At 38.6% G+C, this 21,918-nt stretch overlaps 1 protein-coding gene across 1 annotated transcript in view; it reads left to right on the top strand.

The window, feature by feature from the left end:
• The window catches only part of LOC139724049 (N-acyl-phosphatidylethanolamine-hydrolyzing phospholipase D-like), a 64,026-nt gene extending 49,129 nt beyond the window's left edge, over positions 1 to 14,897 (top strand). Inside the window, exons 4-5 of the mRNA XM_071635247.1 lie at positions 8,546 to 8,660; positions 14,328 to 14,897. Coding sequence (XP_071491348.1) covers positions 8,546 to 8,660; positions 14,328 to 14,459 — 247 coding nt within the window. The 3' untranslated portion in view covers positions 14,460 to 14,897. The remainder of the gene's footprint in view (positions 1 to 8,545; positions 8,661 to 14,327) is intronic.
• Positions 14,898 to 21,918: the final 7,021 nt, after the last annotated feature.

The following is a 21,918-nucleotide window of genomic DNA, read 5'->3' as shown; positions in this document are numbered from 1 at the left end:
CAGTAGGAGGGATTTTTTATTGCATTTTCTGTGAAAAAAAAATGGAAGTGGTGTTGAAACACTCACTCATTGACACCACATACAGTATCACCATTACTCACTTCCCGCAAAGGATCTTTAAAGATTGACCTGATTATAAAGTGTAGGAATTTCACATTGGCGTGATTTTTTCCCTTGATTTATGGAGGTGGTATGGCAATTCTAGAAGTAATCTGTGCAAATTCTTCTGTTGGATCTATTTTGTAAAGTCATTTTCCCCAACAAGGAGAAAAGAAACAGACTGTGTGAAAAAAAAAAGAAAATCTTATCAAAAGTGACAAGGTGCCTTAAAACATTTGAGCTGTGGCATACTTCAAGGAAATCACCAGAGGCAGTTATTTACTCATTGAACTGTTCTTAAGTGATTACATGAAATAATTTAACATGATTTGAAATATTTGTGAGACGGGCTTGATGCAAACAAGGATCTCACTTTAAGAACAAAATGGTATGTATCATGCTTCCCTTATGCAGTGGAGTGAGTGTATGGCAACTAAGTTTGATCCACATCATTGTCAAGTAACGCAATGTCTTCATGTTTGATATTGCATGATGAGCTTAGGCAAAGCCTTACATTAGTATATTGCGTCCTATACCCCATTTATACACAAAGTCAGGCCCAGGAGCTGACTTATGCCCCTCTGAGTCTGTTCATACGGAGAATCACCACTTCCTGAGATCACATTTAAAGTGGCTGAGACGGGCATAACTGTCATGATGACCTTCTAACTTATGAACAGAACTTCTTCTAACATTCAATCTAAATGCACAGTGCACACCACATTTCACTTTCGGAGCGCTCTAAACGTCGGTGACCATTTGGAGTGCTTCAGGAGTACTCCTGAGCCTAGGCCCAGAGAGGGTCATAACTTTAGAGTGCTCCAGGGCCCGATTGTCTGCTCATACAGAGGTCAGAGGGGCTCAGAAGCACTCCTTAACCCGTTGAAGACTGGTCTCAAATATACTTGGGCAGGTGTTAATTGGAACTGCGTGTTGTAGCAAAATCAGCTCGTCCTCAATGGGCTAAGGGCTCTAAGTGCCCCATATAAATAGGGCACTAGACTCACAGTCCTAGTTAGAGCCCATACCACTAACTGTAATGTCTTACCGGTAGTACCAACTAGTCTTTTTCTGGTTGATTGCAGCAGTGTGTCGCTTTGAAAAGCTCTCTCCACTTAACCTGTTGAAGACTAGTCCCGAGTATTCTCAGGCAGGTGTCTGTGGGGGAAATGCGTGTTGTAGCAAAATAGCCCGTCCTCAACGGGTTAAATACCATACCCCTTCCCAATAAAAAATTTGAACCCCCAAAACTTTGAGAACTTTTGACAGGTATGAAACTGTACAAGTCTACTTAATTCTCACCCACTTAGCTTGTCGGGGATCTAAGGGATTAACCGAGCCATCGTCACCTAACAGTCACTTTGCCCAGATTTCTCCTCTGATGGCACTGATGGCCCTGGATTAACCCAAATACCTGGTATAGGAGGAGTACAGGTGAATCATATGCTAGCCCCAGTGTCATCAGTAATGCAGGCAAGATTAGGCGGAATGATTTTTCTAATCAATTTATAAAGCAATGACTTGCCTGTGAAGTCACATACACATACCCAATGAGTAATTGCATCAAGACCTTAATTGTACCATTATCAAACATTTCTTAAAAGTGCATGAAAACAACCCTTTTCAATGTACAAGTTGATAAAGGAGAGTGTAGGGATTTAAGAGATCTATGGTGAAAAAGTAATGCAATGTATCTTAAATTGATTTGTAAAGTTTGAAATTTGTATTATAAGAGTAGGCTGTAAAGTTTGGGTTTTTGTTTTGTTTTGTTTGTTTGTTGTTGTTGTTTTTTTAGAAGAAGAAAAAAAATTGAAGTTCCAATAAACTTACTAGTCTTTCCAGTGGGCAAGATAATGCCATTTTACCTGCTGGTATCACTTTCCGGGAAAATTCGCGATCATTTTCAGAGTAAGAAATTCCATGTTTTCACCTTCAAATCTCATGGATGGTGGATTCAATTATGTGATAAGTAAAGTGACTCTGATGGTCGTAGTTCATGTTGAATTATGAGGCAGATAAAAAGTCATGTCACCTTGCCCCCCTCCCAACCCCCCCCCCCCCCCCCCCCCCCCCCGTTTCTTACAAACAAGCAGGTAGGTAGTTCGATGCTTCTTCAAAGACTACAATGTACAACAGCCACCACCTGCTTTACAGATAGTATGGGTGTTGTGTCATAACTAATAGATGTTATAGTAAAGGTAGAAAGATGAAAGGACAGGTGTCTTGAATCAATGAGAACACCTCCGTGGTTACATGCTCCAAGCTACAGTTGATGCATCTTTTAACAGAAGAACAAAAAGCAAAATCCCTCAATGCAAAGAGCTTGAGGCCTCTGTGTCATTTCCAATCATAATGTGAGGGATATTACAGATGTTTCAAGAAGAGAAGAAATCTTAGTTGCATGTAAGGCTTACGAATGGAAAATGAGGCGTGCAGGAACCTCTGAACCGGCCGACTCCAGGGTGCAACAAGGCCCCTCAAATCTGGTCTACCCCAATACCTGGTGGGGGATCGATCACACCGACAAGTCATGGAAATGTTGTGGGGCTGCTCACATCCCGTCCATTGTCATCGTCCTTTGTCCACAACCTGTCATTTGATTGGATGATGCATTGTGCCCCTCCTGCTGTGCATGTTTTGGTTTTAATGTATCCACTAGTTTCCTTTCCAGGAAAGTTGGGGAAAGCTACAGTTACCCATCACATTGTCACATCCATGAACACTTGCCTCGTGACAAAATGTCATGATGACTTTAACCCTCACAGGACTGGTATCTCAAAATGCCATGGAGATCGCGTGCAAACATGTTGGGAATGGTTCCCAAAGAGTGTAAAGGAGAAGTCCATCATGGTATTATGTCGCTTTGTTTGAAAACAGAAAAATCAGAGGAGTAGATCAGTGATAATTTGGGAGTGAAATCATATACACAAAATAGTTAGGAATTGTAAAAGTTTAGAGAGCAAAGCAAATTGGCAAATCTTTGTGATCTAGGTGTTGAGCAGCTCTTCATTTAGTGTTTTTTTACACAGAAACAAAATTTCACTAATTTTGATCATTCTCAAATATTTGAGCGCAGGCAGAACTTGTTTGCTGAGGAGAACAGCAAAAACATAATTACTACTCCTATCATATACCAAGAACAAGTCTGAAGAAAATTTTTCTCAGGAGGAAAAATTGATGAGTCACCTTTTTTATGCTACTAACCACCTGGATCACACACAGTTGCCAATTTGTCTTTATACAGTACTTCCTAAACTTTTACACTTCATATTTTCTGAATGTATCTGATCTTTTTTTGAATTTCCCCGATATCTGCATATTCTGTTTTTACACAAAGCAACGTAATATCAGGAGGGATTTTCCCTTCAAGAGGAATAGTCAAAGCAGAGTGCCATGTTCACATTTCTTCACAATAGGCATGCCACCATTGTCAATGCCCAGTGAGCGATGGACAGATTGTGTTGTGAGCATGAGTGCTTCCATTGTTTCCGTAATCCCTCGACTTCCCATTTTTCATTTGTTTGCCCGTTAAACTGAAATCATTTTCACAAAAGGACTGCGGTTATTTGTCTTCTGTCTCCAATTATATCAAGCAACAATGGAGGTTTAGCACATTGGCACTGGCTGCAAAACCCCAATGGGCACATGGAAGGTTAATGGCCATATTCTGAGTTTATGTCATAACTTTAAATGGCTGATCATCAACGCTGATGGCAGTGCTAATTACATGTATGTTTTCAATTGCCAATTGTGTCACATTTACACTTATTCAAAGTGTGTCATGGCTTTAATATATAATCCATGGATTGCTGAAATTAATGGGCCAATTCATTGGCATCAAAAGGGAAAAGCCTGTCTCGAATGTAAAGAGCACACTACCAAACCGTTGTTGTTTAAACGCAGTTACGTCACTAACCTCGAGCTATAGCAGCTGTAACACTGAGATGATCCCATAAAGCCTCTTCCAGGGTTTCGTCATCATTCGAGGACGGGATTTCGTACCACCAGTGGATTTACTTCCATGACATTTGAATCGAAACAGCTTGCCTTTGTTTTAGGCCTGGGGCCTCCAGGCTGCAAGGCCTGGAATTGATTTTGTGGATGACAGGTATCTCTGATTCACCTGACGAGTAGCTTAGTGTCCATTTCTCTCGCTCATTTGCATACTGTAAACGCTGATATCTTTTACATACAGACAATTTTGGAGAATGGCAGGTGATCAGACACTTTGGGGAGTTCTGCATAGCACGCTTTGTGGTCCTCTCATTATCATCGTTATACATTGCAACAACAACAATGAAAATATGAACATTCAGAAGGAAGTGTGACATCTCAAACAAACTGTTTTGTTAAAACATTGTATCAAATCTCTCAGTAAAAATAAATAAAAAATAATAATGATATGCAACACTAGTGTGCTAGCCTTAGACAGTACCTGTGGGGCAAATTTTTGTTACCACTTTTTTTTTTTTTTTGCACACTGTTATATTCACAACCAAAACCCAAATTGCCAAATCGTCATGTAAATTTCAGTGCTTACAAAAAACAAATATCTCTTTTCTTTTTTAACTTCTGATGACAATAAGAGCAATTTTGCTCTCTGTTTTATCATCCCTCCGTATAAACCCCTATGTGACCTCTCTTTCTTTTTTTTCAAAAAAGAAAATGACATTTTCAAACAAAACAGTACTACCAGCTGCTATCAGATATCAGAAATGCCACTAACCCTAACGTGGTGGCATTAATGAAGTTTTACACATTGTATGTCAAAGAGATTTAATTGATGAGCCTCTGTAGACTTCCATCACATTTTGGATACCATTTAGATCAGTCTCTAGGCCTACATATTCCTTCCATTTTCATAGAAGTATTCACGAGAGCTCCAGTTCCATGATAGGGGTAATGTTCTCACCACAAACAAATAATTGTGATACCGGCTGAAGCAGGCTAGAGGGGCATCATTAGACACTCTTTTTTTGTGAGTCATTTTTCTCAAGGGTCTCACGTTCTTCTGAGGCGCATGTAGTAAGACAACCATAAGAAAGTTGCTAATAGATTCACACAGCCCCTTGCTCCACTGTACCCCCCCCCCCCCACATGTGTGTAACAGACTGACAAACTTTCAAATGACACAAACAAATAAGGTATGTGATGTTGGTGGAGCTGACCATTCTTTTGTAGTGTGTAGATTTTTGTATTTTGTTTTACATGGGTTTTCCCCTTTGTGTGTGTGTGTGGGGGGGGGGGGGGGGGGGGGGGATAACAAGGTGGATAAAATCTGTATAGGAAAGAAAAGGTACCTGTGTAGTGGCTAGGAAGACACGTACCTTTGAGAGCAGTGAAGAATTCTCATCAGTTTAGATCAGTAGTCCCTCAGCCTTCCTTCTTCATCCTTATGTACTTCCCATCAGAGCATAAATCAATGTTCTTGACATTTTGAGTTTTTTTTGTTTTAATGTCAAGTTTTGATTTGCAAGTAGACGTGTTCTACGGTGCTATAGTCACATAACTCCCGATGAGTTCAAATTTTGCAGCTCTACTAAAGTGGACATATTGGGAGCAGTCTGAATTAAAGCCCCTTCAAAAACTTGAGGCATTCATGCCCAGACCAATGCAGGGACAAAACAAAACAAAACATAACAAAAAACCTAATCCTAAACCCCACATCTCATGAAAGTGAATGACTTGCAATACAAGATCAGGACACTGTTGCATGAAACTTGTCAGTCACTGACAACTGTTTTAAGCTACTGAAATCCTTGCATCTGATTTGCCGAGAGCAAATTTGTCAGTGAATATCATTGATGAAACACTTGATGAAATGACCCACAGGTCTCCTGTAGTGGATAGAGTTCTCCACCTTCTGCTTGCTTTACATGAACATCAAAAGATTTTGAGGACAGTAGTTTTTTGGTCCATTTCATACTGGGATTTAGAATGTGTCCGGACCACTCCTGTAGTGTCCTGGTTGCTGGTGTGAAAGGGGGTGTTCGTGCAAAGATTTGATTTGCATGCCATCGCTGGTTTTATGAATGAGCAAATCTCCTGTGATCATACCCATTAATGAGGTAGTCACCTTTTGCAGGAAATCACGCATGCTTTATTCATAATCCTCCCTGGCAGCCATTCATGCTCGTTACCAGTCACATACAGGTACTGGTCTTTACTTCTTCCTTTTTCTTTTTTCTTTTTCTTTTTTCTTTTTCTTTTTTTTTGGGGGGAGGGAGTCGAGCACAAATTTGATTAGTTTCTGCTGTGATCATCACAACATTGTGTATCTCCTTTATGATATGACATGGGTACAAAATAATTAAAGTGATTGAATAAACAGTAACACAGCCAAACGCAAACACACATGCACACATCAAAAAACAAGCACCACAAGAACAAAGGACCTGTTAACTTTTGTCTTTGTTTCACTTTTTGCTAATTGCTAAATTACAATGTATTACCTTAGAGTCGGGCAAGTGTGAAAAGTATCATTGTGAGAAATCTTAAGAGGAAACTGACTCTGTTGACCTTCCAGAACACACTGTAATCCCTGATTCCTTTTCCTAGACATGTTTGCAAATGAACATCATTCCAGTTTAGCCAAAATCTGATTAGTATTTCTATCTTTAGCACATTCCTCATACTGAAAATGTATAAAATTTCATAGTGGAACAAGTATGGTAGCGTTAATTTTGCAAATGCTACAGCCAGGATTTTTTTTTCTTTTTTATTTACAGAGTTAATAGCCAGATGCATTTTCAGTAGTGGGAAAAGAGTCTACATATCAAGCCTACACTTGCACTGTTGGGTAGAGGCCATTAATCTCCCAATTAAATGATATGCTTGATTCAGGCTTGCAACTTAGTGGTTTGATAGACCTGGCAAAAAACCAATTACTCTGGATGTCTACAGGAATATGAATCACAGATGAATAAGTCATCTCAGTTTTTGAATGATACCTTTGACATTGAGATCCCCGAGCTTTAATATTTTGGGGGGGGGGGGGATTTCAGCCTGCTTTTGATCTCTTTACTCCTGTAGTTTCTGTTGATGCCTAATTCAATTAACTCTCTCTCTTCTCATGTAAATGGTTAATATCTGTGCTGCCTTGTAGTTTTGTCATTTCTTTCTATGTACATTCGAATGGGGTTTCTGTTTCTACCTAACTTCTAGATGTTTGTGAACTCGGGATGTTGTATGAATGTTTGTGCACATCTACAGAAATCGGTGACTGGTATTCTCACTTGTGTTGCCATGAACGCTGAGTTTAGAAAATGTGACCCGCTACAACAAAAGGATCCAAAAGTTGGGGAGGACAATTTTATGAAAATGACATGACATTATTCCCTTACTCTTCTACTTTAATTTCATATATAACACAACTCATAAAAGTACTTGGTTGCGGAGAAATCGATGATTTTATTAGCGCATGTCAAGTGGTTGAGGAAATCAGAGTTTTGAGAAAAACGCCTTGAAAGTTTTCCTTCCGACGCTAACATGATCAAGGGAAGGCGAGACAGTTTTCCCCGCTTGAAAATAGAAGGTATGCTCCTAGCGACCTCCACGATATTCATTCAAGCTTAGCGCCAGCGGTCTACGCATGACCAATCAGTAATCAGGATGCCACGCTCTGACCAATAAGATCACTCTCTCGTTGCTAGGGGTGGAGTCTACTTGCAGCGCTATATCCAAATCTTCGGACACGTTTCTGTTACGTTGAAAATCGGAAAATAATGGCCCAGAAAAACGTTAATATCTTGCCTTTCGTTTGATCATTTAGCTTCGAAATTTCGGCAGATGATAGACGAAACATTAGACTACGAAATTGTGCCAAACACAGAAATCCGATTGTTTTGACCAATTTTGATGATGTATCTTCAAAACTGATTTTCTCGGCTCAGCCGACAGCGACTTTAGGATCCTTTTGTTGTAGCGGGTCACATATGGTGTCACATACTGTAAAACCAGAAATATTTGCAGCATGAAATTTTTGCGAATTGGAGCCGATGACCCTTTTCGCAGGATGAAACTTTCATGAATCGGTAATTGGCATTCAGTGCAATATGTGTAGACAAAACTTTTGCATGCATTTGACTTTCATGAATCTTGGCTCTTCATTCTCATTTGCTATAAATTTCTTTGTCATGATAATTCTCATTTGCACAAGAGATCAACTTTCTTGTTGTTATCTCAAGCATACCTGGAGAGGTTACACACATACATTTGTACAAGGCATTTCCTGTTTAATTACAAACTCAGGAACAAATTGATACTCATTATATTACATACTCGTTTCGCATCTACATAGTCTTGAGAACTAAACACTATGGAAAATAGGTTACTATCTTGCAGCAAAAATGTGCTTCCTATGACTTCCCTTTCTTAGAAATTGTGGCACTTTCTCTCACTCTATCTCTCTCTCTCTCTCTCTCTGTGAATCTCTCTCTGTGTATAGGGACGTGATGCGTGGCCAACATGTAGATCCCACTGAAGCTGTTCAAATCCACCAAGACGTAAATGCACGGAAATCCCTGGGGATCCACTGGGGTACTTACACACTAACATATGAGGTAATTATGCAAGCCATTAAATCCATTTTGTATCTCTCTCTCTTTCATTTTTGCCCCTCCCCCACCCCTCCCCCTCTTACCCTCAACTTGCCTCCTTCTTTTGAATTGTTCCTCTACTCTTGCTCCTTTTGTCATCTATGCTATGTATTCTCTGTTGTGTTTCTATAACACATTCTCCATTTATTTCTGATTCTGATAACCATCCAATCATATTTTCTATCTTTTTTTTTTTCCTTACAATAATTTTCGGCTGTCCACTTTGCTTCCTCTTTTTGGCCACACCTATTTCCATCTTACACATTTGTCTTCCTCTATTGTGCCTTATTTCTCTTCCTCCTCCTTTCCCTCTTCAATTCTCATTTCTCCCTGGTTTCCACATCCCCACCCCCAACCCCTGCATCCCTCACCATGGAAACGGTATCTCCGTGGCCAGGTGGTTTAAGGCCCAGGTCCACTGCAACCCCGACGAGGCGGTGCGGATCCGGGAGGATGTGCAGGCACGCCGAGCTCTGGGAATCCACTGGGGGACCTTCCGCTTCGGAAATGAGGTACATGCCGGTATCAGACAGAATGTGGGGGGCTTTTAAGACCACCACCTCCCTGACCACACCCAGCTTGCCCACGTGATGCGTTGGAGGATACACCAGATTGGTGGACAATTTGCTGGGAGGATATCACTGAGTGAATTTATGATTACAGCAACTAAACCAGCTAACTTCTACCTAGTTAAGGGCAATTTTTAGCAAGGATAATGATGATAAAATAACACTGATGGTAACAATGACGATGCCAACAATAATAATGGTGATCACAATGGTATCAAGTACTAGTAGAATTACTTTGATAACAATAGTGATACTGATTATATTGTCCACTCTTTGTGAAATTCAGGTGAGAATTAGGAGTAAAACCACTGTGACTTTTATACAAAGTACATTGCATTGACTTGTAACAAGAATTCTGGAATATGACATTTATTCAAGAAAGGGCCACTTCGCACTATCTCCATATTCTCTACACCCAGAACACACACACACGTACACAAACAAATTGACCGACATGCATTAATTATGCAATTTGAGGTACTATTTAACATTTCCCTTCTCGTCCCTTGCCTCCCCCTCCCCCTTTAATTTCCTAATTCCCTTAATAAGTTGAAAGATTTGACCCAAGTGTATTAAGGCAATAAATGCATATTGCAAGCTCACCCAAGCTGGGTGATGAGGGCATGATACAGCACAAAACATTCGACCAGTCATACCCGTGTCGCAACTTTTTTTCTGTATTGCATCACATCGCTTTTGACAGTCGCGTAAAGCAGGTTTATGATCCAGTACGACAGGTTCGCATGATTTGTTCATGTTTGATATTGTCGTATGATTCAGACGTTGGTTAATTCGTTCAATTAGCTCCACTGGAGATGAGGCCCATTCATAATGCAAACTTGTTCCCCACCCTCTCACAATGTAATGTCTGATTCTTATGTACGTGCAACTCCATTGCTGTCTAACAACAGCGCTTAAATTTAGTCCATAGCTTATCACAAACTTGTTTGCATCAGGGACTGTAGCAAGGACAGTCATGTATGCTTCACCTAAACCTGCACCCGTACATCATGTCCTGTGTGCAGATATGAAACTATCATGTAATGCTTTGGCTGTATATTACAAGACACATTAATATCCAACTTTCACATGACTTTTTATTCTTTTGTTTCCAATTTGTAAAGTGGAATAAATGAAAAAACATGGATCTAAGATAGTAGGAGACTCCTGCAATATGTATATTTTCTGCCAATAGATCATGTACAATTTCAGTATCATTTATTTCAGGTTACAAATTGATAGAAACTTATCAAATTATCATTTCTAAGAAAAAAGAAAATAATGGAAAAATGAGCAAAGAAAATGGGATTCCATCAGGACTCAAACCCGTGTCTACTGAAATAAGAAAAAAGTATGAATACAGTTAAATCTGCCTATAGCAACCACCCCTAGGGAAACAACAAAAGTCGCCACTATAGACAGGTCGGTGGCCTGAATCTCAACATTTGCATTGTAGAATAGCATAAAACATCACAAGTAATTCTTTTAAAAAAAGCAAGTAAGTTTGCATGAGCAGCTATAATAAGGGGATTCTTTTTTACAATTTACTTCATTTTAAATTTTCTTTTAGCCTACTTCTGTTCTATTGATAGGACTCAGTATGATTCACACAATAAACTAAAAGCTAACCTAATTCGTGGCTGATTTAACAGTTCTGCTAAATTTTTATGACCACTGTATGCAGTTAGATATTCACCACGGGATACAAAATGAGTAGCCACTGGCTGCGTTAGGCTGGTGACCACTATATAAAGGGTCTATGTAAAACAGTAATTTCGTGCAGGGGATTTTTCAGTGGCTGCTATAAGCAGGTGGCCACTAAGACAGGTTTGACTCTATGTGTATTGTTCTATATGATCACCTTCTATGGGCACAGTAAGGAGCAATGGAAGGGACCTATCAAAGAGTTAAGTCTATACTTTGTGCTAGTGATGACTCTTTTAAAGTATTTGACTCCTCCAAAACAAAAACTCCTGAACAGCATTACTCTATAGGATTTTTCTTTGACGTCTCCTAAGCATAGTAAGTCTTCACTTTTCGTCACTATACCACCTCTGTAGTTCTTTTTTTTCTCCCATTTCTCAAAGCAAAAAGTCATTTTAGCATGCATGTCCTTATGCCTTTTTAGAGCTGAAAAACCTCGTTCAACTAAGAGAGGGGTGTGGCACATTTTGTGAAAGGGGCGGGACTCATTTTTTGCCATATATGTCACCAACATGGGCCCAATTGGAAGAGACACATTTACACAGCCCAGCCTTACGTTGTTATGTTTTCGATGGTAAACATGTCAAACATGATCTTCGAAATGTTAGGCCAGGCATCTCTCTTCTTCAGGAAATATGGATTACGTCGGCTCAAAACTGTTGATGAGACCGACGTGTGTTTGAACTGATACCTGGTGGAGTACCCAAGGTCCCCACACTCTCCGTGGATGTGAAGTTGTTTCAGACACCATACCCCAAACCTTTGCCCCTGAGGCTAAACAGCTTTGCCTCCGATCATGTACAAACCTCAATGTTTTCTAAGGGTGCGTTTATCAACTCATTTCTGGCACAGAATTAAAGGTTTCCAAATAACTTTCAGGGAGTTTTGGGCAGTTGATAAACACAAAGCTGTTTTGATTATGGGGTTAGAAATGCATTTCTTAAATGGTGAAAAAAAAAATGTGATTGCAAATATGTTGTAGCCAGAAATGCGTTTCTGTAGAGCTGATGAACACAAAGTCATTTTGAAACGCGTCTATACCTTGGACCTACCATATGCCCACAGCAACCACTGCCAAATACACATCTCCACTCCTTGAAACAAACTGCTCAATGGAGCTGCACAGTGACAAGGCCTCCTACTTGACTCACGACAGAGTTGATGAATGCAACAACTGGAGAAACATTATTTGAAAGGCATTTGCAAACACGTTTTGATAGTGGGTAATATATTGAAATATGTTTTGAAGAGTCTTATGTCCACAAGTTGTTGTTGTTGTTGTTGAGTTTTTTTTTGGTCAGATGACTCAGTCCGTGAAAGGCCAACCTTTGATGATTAGTATAAATCTCATTAATCCTTGAGTCCCACAGAATATGAGGCTGGTCAGTACGTTGTACCCCACTTGTCAATCACATCTACTGCTTGAAGTGTACTAAATCCCTCTCATGCACGCTGTGTACTTTCACCTTGCTTCATTCTCCATGTTGTTTTCTACAACACAGCAACCCTTTCACCCCTCTGCTTCTCAACTGTCTTCTCTTAACCAACCAATTCTTGCCATCATTACCAAGGAAGTTGAATGAGGCTTTCTAAACTCATTTTTTAATATTTATTCATTCATAATAGTTATTTGTTTGTTTGTTTATTTATTTATCTATTCATTCATTTCTCTATCTATGTATTCATCTATCTAATTATCAATCTATTCATTTATATATTAATCTGTATGTTTATCTATGTATTTCTTTGTTACTTAATTAATGTATCTATTTATATATTTGTTTATTTATTTATTTATTTATTTATTTATTTATCTATTTATTTATCTATTTATCTATTTATTCATTCATTCATTTATATGTCTATCGATCTATCTGTCTATCTATCTATCTATCTATCTATCTATCGATCTATCTGTCTATCTATCTATCTATCTATCTATCATCTTTCTATCGGTCATGAGCCCACTCTTTGACAGACTTTGCAATGTATTTTCATCTCATTCATTTGTTTAGCCATGACATGAACTGCTAATTCTGGAGAATGATAAAGATAGCTAAATAGGCCTATTCCTTCAATGCATAAAAATGATCTTATGAAAATGAGGTTTCCACAGGTGCACAAACACTGCAGATATGCACAAATTGTATACAAATCAGAAAATACTGAAAGCTGGTATCTATTATTGAAGTACAGGTATTTGTTCAACGTGAAATACATATACAGCAGTTATTCCCATGCTGCCCCCACCCTGCTCCCACATTGCCTGAAATCTTTAGGGAAATTATTGCCAATGAAGTATGGTGTAAAGCACTATTATTGTTGGGTACTATGTATGGTGGCCACATAAGATTATTCACTGAGATGCTTTTCTGAAGCTAAATCATGGCCCTGTCCCATTCAATTCATCTGTAATATGAACAAATTATCTATTCTAAATTTTGTGGCTTGAATATGTCTTGTCAGAGTTGGCAGTGACCACAACAAAGTACTGGTTTACCTTTTTATCAAAGACTACAAACATGAAGTGTATAGCATAATTGTCGCAAATTGTATTGGATTACATAATACAGTGTACCCAATGTGTAGATAGATGAAATTACATTCAAAGGAAAGATTACATCTGTCTATATTTTGTTTGACTAATTGATGTCCAAATACATCAGTTTATTTTCTTTCTCTCACTTTCCAACAGTCTCAAATTCTGTGCCAGTAGTTTAAATGTCTCATGAACTCTTCTTAACCCCTTGAAGACTAGTCCCAAGTATACTCGGGCAGGTGTCTAGGGGGAATGTATGTAATAGCAAATCAGCCAGTAGTCCTCAGTGGGTTAATTTGTGTATGGGACAAGTGTACACACTCTGCCAGCCTATGCTGTAAGCCAGAGGGCCTTTAGCAGTAGACCATGCTCTCCCACCCTTCCTCCTGATTAGTTCATGCCGATACGAGAAGAAGTGTGTGCGTCAACATTTGTTCGGCTGTCATCGATGTGTGATGCGGCACGTGTACACACTTCCATGGCTGCTGACTCTTACCTCCTGTACAGTGAGTGACTCACTGCGCATCAACGCGTCTCATCAATGCTAAATCCCAGGGCTGCGTACTCCACACAGGCGTTCGATCCCATTAGGGCCATTTGAAATCCTATGCGTGGGACTGCAAAGGGTTAAGGCAGGATGGCAGACCTCACCTACATTACGTTTCCGGCAAATTCTCATGGCCGATATGCCAAGAAATCGTTGTTCATATTTCTCTGTATTTTTTTTTTTCTGTGATTGCTGAGTTGATTTCCTGTCAGTCGTTGTTTCTTCTTCTATTTGTCTGATTGTTGCTGTTGTTGTTGTTGTTTTTCATACAGTATTATCTGGACCCGCCCAAGGAGGTGAACAAAGCCATGGAGAACAAAGGGCTCCCTCTAGAGGATTTCTTTGTCATGAAGCACGGAGAGTCACGTCTCATCCTGGAGGACTTGAACATCGATATCGACTGAAGATGGGAGAGGCAGAAAAAATGGCAGAGTGACATTGCGGTGCAGACAAGAAAATTATGTGGAACATGGGAGGAAGATGCAGTGATTCTACATCGGTTCATGTATTCTCCTTGATTTCTCTTTGTGAATGTCTTTCTACGACAAGAATCAACCAAGCGGGAGATGGTAACAGAGAGATAAAACTTTGCAGGAAATTAGTGATTCATGCGAGGATGTCTAAAAGGAAAGGGGGGAAGGGGTGGGATTGGATGGGACAAATTTTTTTGGAAAAGATATGGAATGAAAAGTCATGCAACAGCAGGTGACGCACTCTCCACTGCTGGCCATAGAGGGCCTACCATAGGCAGCCAATCAAAAACTGGAAGCAGTGGACATTGGGATAGTGACGTGGATATCTTAGCTCTCAACATGGTAAAAGTTTGTGTGAATGAGGGAAAAGCAAAGATCATCAGTACAGTCACAGTTACAGGATAATGCAAGTATTATTCATGTCCCTTGGTGCATTCTTAAATGCATTCCCAACCACAATGAACTTCTTCTTACATTGGTTATAGTAAGGAAAATGTTTCCCTGAACATGAAAAAAAGACAAACAAACAATATCAGAATATGGGGAGATAATAATTCAAAGACTCTTTTCTCCAGGAAGACTATATGAGTCACCGTCTAGTCATTTAGGTTCAGACCTCTGTGACAGCCCTGCTCAGTAAATGTTTGGGGAAATCCCAATCAGTTTTATTCTTTACAGTCTATAGACTTTTTCCATTTGGGTTTGCTTCTGAAAATTACATTTTTTTTTTTTTGCTACAAAGTGGAAATACTCTCATGAGGTTTCTGCTCATTAGTACATGTAGTAATGTGTACAAAGGATATCAATGAATGGTACTATCATCATATTCAAAGCACCTGCAGAATACTTATGCATGCAATGAAGTATTGCAGTGGTATCACTAGATGGGGAAAGACAAACAAAATGCACCCGTTCACCCTCCCCATTTTCTTTTCTGAACAGCTTTCTGTAACACTGTCACACACCTGGTCTGAATACTACCAAACTTGTCTTTTTATGCTCTTCTATTAATTTTTGATGGACATTTCTCCCACTGTCCTTGTATGGGTCAGTATCAACATGGCGTGGTCTGTGTTACTCTGTCTCTTAATATTATGAGGTCAAAGTTTTTTTTATGTAAATTCATCATCATCCGTGTCTTTGACCATACGAATCCCAGAAACTGATAAGAACTTTACTTCGGCAGCATCTGTTCATGAATATTCATGCCTTGTCTTGCAAATGAATGCAAACCATTTTTTGTGCATGTGAAGACAAAATGAAAATGAAATGATGAGCTTCTGGCTTGTTAAATTCATTCTGTGTCTCTAAGATCACTTGTGGTAAGCTGCTAAAGCAAGCTGCTTTTAATAGTTAGACAAACATTTGTCAGTGTCTTTCTTTAAAACTAGCAAGAAGATGTGATAGTCTTGGGTGTAAATGCAGTGTAAGTATGGCTTCGGGCGTATCGATTGAGGTAGTGCTGTAGATTTGAGTTCTGCTGTGAGTTCTGTGGCAATCCCGCCTTGTTAGAAAACAAGAACTTTTTACCCCCAGCAAATTGCTGGCAGAGAAGCTTGAGTCACAGTCATTTTGTGTCATCTGTGAGCTTCAGGATTTGGGATTGTGATGAAATTTTGCTTTGCTGGCGTAGCTCCTAGACTCTGTAGCATGAACTTGGAATGGGAATTGTGCAGTTGTGGCTAGATTAGATTGTATTAAAACAAAAAAGAATTTGAAGTTTTAAAAAGAAAATGTGGTGTTTCTTGTCAACCAGTACTGGAGTTGTGATCTTTTAAATGGTGCACTCATCTTTCTTGGAGAAGTAATTGTAAATTGATATAAGCAAGTGGATGACTTACTTTGTTTATATTGCATTGGTTCAACATCCTTGTTTGTAGCTGTTAAATTTTTCGTATTTTGTAATAAATTCCAGTATGCATAACCCGACCATATACCAGTTCATTTGAACAAATATATCAACTGATTATAGATATATCATGATGCTTTGAAAGAGAGTAAAACGATTTTCATATTTTGTCAAAGCTAAAAGAATTTGATGTGTTATGATAAGACAAATGGTTGTCTGAGATGCACACACTAATGACTTCTTTGGCAGATATTGTTTTTTTGTTTTCATTGACTTTTTTTTTTCATGTTTTGGTTGCATATTATACATTCTGCATTCTGTTCAGACATATGTTAGCATTCAAGTATTTGAATGGATTTGAATGTTTTTAGTTAATGTTTAAGTATTCAGCCACAAGTGGAATTCTTTTTCTTTTCTATCTTTTTAAACCAAACTACTCTTACTACTTATTGTCTGTATAACTTTATCACCCCAACTGTTGACTTGGTACGTGAAAAGCGTATCAGTGCATGACCTTCATTTGGCCTGTCCTTCATATGTGAAGTCCACTTAAGATCTTTTTCCAAGATGCATCTACCGATTGAATGAGTCATACATCGAAAATTGATTGTTGAGGTCAAATCCTCTCACAGCCAAATTATAAGGGGCACACACTTCATAAAGTTGAGCCTCTTGATTCAACCTGCCCCTGTTACCCACTTTTTTTTTTCAGCATCATTGCTGTTGTTATTATTGTTGTTTTCACCCTTCCCTCCCCCCCCCCCCCCCAAGTTGATTTGGGATTATGTCACTATGGCAGATACGTGCCATGGCTGGGCCCCAGGTCACGGAGGAAGGGTCAAACGAAGTGGGCGTGAACCAGCAGTGCGTTTGGTAGCCATGTCTTCAATTCAAGTACCACCCGCAATTTAAGGCATTGTGCCAATTGAATGGCATATATGTATATATAGGGATCTTATTGACATACTCTTGATACTTTGAATATCAGTATGATGATATGTTTGAGATTTAAGATGTATTGGCTAATGATCTAAGCAAACTGAAGAGGAATTTGTATTGACTTAAACTTTTCTTGTTTATTTCAGTGGTTTCCAGATAATCTTTTGTATACAATGCTCTCTCATATGAAAGAATGTCTTTCTGAGTTTGTTGTTCTTGTGTTTAGAAGATCAGTCTACTCTAGGATGAACATCAGTTGTAATACATTGTACATGTAGGCCGTACTTGAATGAAGGACTCACATTACAGTTTCTTCCTTTCGTCATTCAAGTCGTCATGCATCTATGAATTTATTTCTACCATGATTTAACCCGTTGAGGACGGACTGATTTTGCTACAACAGGCATTTCCCATAAACATTTGCCCGAGTATGCTCGGGACTCGTCTTCAGCGGGTTAAAAAAGCTCCTAAACTGAGATGTGAAAAACCAGAACATCTGATGCTGATGATGCTTAACATATACTGTAAAACATGATATATTCGCGGCACAAAATTTTCGCGAATTGGAGCGGACGGCCTTTTTCGTGGCATGAAATTTTCGCGAATTGCCACTGGCGTTCAATGCATATAGTGTAGACAAGAAATTTCGCGTGCATTTTGATTTCGTGAATCTTGGCGCTTGCGAAATTCGCAAAATTAAGATGCACGCGAACATTCCTCGTTTTACAGTAGCACTTTCCCCGTCTGCAGTACCCTTAACTTGCATCATAAAACATCAATCAGAATGAAAATAGTAACAGCAGTGATTGTGACCTGTAGGGTAATAAGGTGATCAAAAGTGCTGCCTTTCTTTCTATGAAAATACAGAGATGAAATATTTTAATCACCTCTTCTTACTTGAGTTTCACATCGATTCAGGTTTTGGATGTTCTTTGTGACTATTGTAAGAGCAGATCTTTCATTCATTTACAAAAAAAGTCAGCTTTTTGTTATGTCTGAGTGTACTTTACAAATCTATGATAATACATGGCCTTTGAATCTAAAGGTGAGAAGACACCGGCTTTTGGAAACTATTTGATATGCTGTATAGCTATTCTATGGAAACAGAAACATTTGATTTTAATAACTGTTGGAGAATGACATTGTTTTGGCAGGAAATATAAAGACAACTGTTTTAACTTGAACTGAGAAGCAACATACAGATTCTACTCTAACATTCAGATTAGTTGCCTTTGTGTACTTTGTTGCATTATTTGTATTGCAATGAATCATGGCCTTACAACGTCATTTCATACAACCTACAGTTGATGTACACTTCTAGCTTCATTAGATGTTTGTGAATATACAGTGGACTCCCTTTATAACGTAGTCCTCAGGACTGGCAGTTTTCTTTTATTATATCAAAATTTCGTTATAACCAAACAAATAAACAATAAAAAACAAAGAGCAGACAATGTTGCAGTCTGAATTTTTACTTCGCTGTAACCGGAATTTCGCTATAATCATGTTCGTTATGATAAGAGCACACTGTAGGAGTGTCATGTTTTGGATGTCATTTTGTACTTGATGACTTTCATTGATATTCTGTGTATCTAACATGTGGACACTTCACAAGTGATTTCAATCTTTGCAAAACAAGTTTCATGTGTAGAGCTGTTTATTGTGACTTTCAAATGAATGTATCATAGAAAGATTGCCAAGCTTGTGTTGAGAACTGTGGAATAGCACTGTTATTAGTTGTGGCACCAGAGTGTTATGTAAATAGTTTTACTGTCTTCGCTGAGAGTTGCATGATTTTGTCGGCATTTTGTATTTGTACCATAACTTTATTTTATATGAATGTATAATTTTAGTCCAACACTGTGTTGTATCAAAAAGTTGCATGCAGCCCTTTTGCAATAAAGTGTAACTCAAAGTGATGGAAAAGCAACACATCATGGAATTGATTGTGTTTCATTGAATGAATGTTTTTAGATTTTGGTAACTATGATGAAGAAAATATAAGGAGTGAGTGTCTCAAAGTTTTGAACTGATTTATGGCATAATGGCTTTTTCACACTAGTCTCTGCTGGGCGTAATTGTTGGTCTGTGACGCATAAGACAGTATCAATCTCCTGCAAACAGGAGCCAGCTATGTGATGATTTAATCTCGTGGAGAATTGCACTGTTTGGTAGGTAGTGGATGCAGAAATGAGAAAAGAAAGGGAAGGACACATTTGAGTTATGCCTAAGAATCTCTGCTTCTGTGTCAAGAGAGGGAGACAAATTGAAATAGATAGGGACAAACAAAGAGAGACAGACAGACAGACAAAGGGGGATTATAGGAGGGATAGAGAGGCAGGGACAGGCAGACAGACAGACAGACAAAAAGAAGGATAGAGAGACAGGGGCAGACAGACAGAAAGAAAGAAGGAAGGATAGAGAGACAGACAGACAGAAAGATAGAAAGAAGGATAGAGAGAGACAGACAGAAAGATAGAAAGAAGGATAGAGAGACGGGCAGACAGACAGAAAGATAGAAAGAAGGATAGAGAGACAGGGGCAGACAGACAGAAAGAAAGAAGGATAGAGAGACAGGGGCAGACAGAAAGATAGAAAGATAGAAAGAAGGATAGAGAGACAGGGGCAGACAGAAAGATAGAAAGAAGGATAGAGAGACAGGGGCAGACAGAAAGAAAGAGGAATAGAAAGACGGGGACAGACAAACAGACACAGACAGAAGAGGAGGGGTAGAGGGACAGGGACGGACAGACAGAGACTGACAGACAGAAGAGGAGGGGTAGAGAGATGGAGAGAGAAGGAGGTAGAGAGAGAGAGAGAAACAGACAGAGATACTGACATTTGATTATAAGAGGAAGAGAGTAGAGAAGACAGAAGTAATGATAGAGGCGAACAAACTGAATTAAATCAAACAAAAATGACTCCAGGGCTAATTGTCGAGGACCTGTCATAAGAAGTACCCATATCTGTGGATCTTCAAGATGTGACATCAGCAAACCTGACGTTGTCAATATTTTTGTGACCACTTATCTCATTAGGCGAGATGTCACTAATGGCCAACGAGGGGAAATATCAGCAGTCATCATTTCTCAGTCAGCCGGGGTTTTCCCTTCTAAGACAGGGACTGAAGTAGATTACTGTCTGACTCCGAACATTCCATGGATGGCACCATCGAATAAAATTCGTTGTAGGTGTTGCACGGAGACTTTTACAAAACAAGGCTCACAAAGATCCTTTAGTAGGCGTGTAACAAGAAAACATAGGAGAAGAAGAAGGAGGAGGAGGAGAAACAGATTCCTAAATAACAAAAAAATGGAGGAAGAGAATAATAATAATTATAATAATGATAATGATGATAATGATGATAATAATGATAATAATAATAATGGTAATAATAATAGTAATAATTATTGTTATTATTATTATCATTATTATTATTATTATTATTATTATTATTATTATTATTACTACTACTACTACTACTACTATTACTATTATTATTATCATTATTATTGTTATTATTATCATCATTATTATTATCATTATTATTATTATTATACTGGCTTCTTGTATAGCTCACATGTACACTTTACGGCGCCGCTTAACAAAAAATGAAAAGATAGATATATACATGTATATTGAAAAATAACATAATTATTGAATATTGAATAAAATAATTAAGCAACAACAAACAAACAGAGAGGAAGAAAAGTCGAATGAAATAGAAGTAGAGGGTGATGTACAAGGAAACTTGGAAGGTAAAAGATTACAAGAAAGGAAGGAGAGAGAATAAGGAGAAGATGATAATAAAAACAGAGAGAAATGAGGATAGAGAAGAGCAGAGAGCATTTGGTAATCAATTCACAAAATAGAGGAATTCAGCACTAAGAAATGTACAGTTTATTGTGAATAAGTACAGAATGATAAAAACAACGTTAAGTGAATTAGAGGTACAATGTATTGGAAATGGATACGAAAGTGATTTGTCATTAGAAATCAATTAGCAATTCCTTCTCGGATGATTAAGTGATTTCCACTTGACCTGTAGCCAACGTACAGTGGTCATATCCTATGCCTTCAAGCGTTCTTGACCAATAGTCAAAGAGGCTTTACCCTGCGTAAAAGGAAATTGGCTTTAAATTAATCGCATCAATTATTTTGCTCCAATTCCCTGTTCATTTCCTCCAGATGCAAAACTCTTAATTAAAGTCTTTAGTTCTTTAATCTTGCTTCTCTCGAATGCTCAATATTCGTCAAAACAACCTTGATTCTTGATGTGGGTATTCATTTTTAAACTTTTGAATGTGGCGTGTATGAATATTTAATCCTCGGATAATATGCGCTGATTATAGAGAAAGTGGAGAGTGCCAGAGAAGAAAATTTCAACGAAAAGACTAGTAGTAATGTGCATGCGCTTGTCGAAAACAGAAACAATCATTTACAAGTGACCGACGAAAGGATTTTTTGGGGGTCAAAAATGTCTCTCCCTGGGTCAGACAGTACTCTGAGTCATCACTTTTACGCGTCAACGTTTAAACAGTATATTCAGATTGTAAAGTTGATAAAGATAGAAATGCTAATCAACGTTTATCATTGTTTATA

The sequence above is a fragment of the Diadema antillarum genome, unplaced genomic scaffold (assembly GCF_040938485.1).
Source record: "Diadema antillarum isolate AM-2024a unplaced genomic scaffold, OU_Dant_1.0 scf00000205, whole genome shotgun sequence".
NCBI lineage: Eukaryota > Metazoa > Echinodermata > Echinoidea > Diadematoida > Diadematidae > Diadema > Diadema antillarum.
Note: the sequence above shows the minus strand (reverse complement) of the source record. Positions and strands in the feature narration are given on the sequence as shown.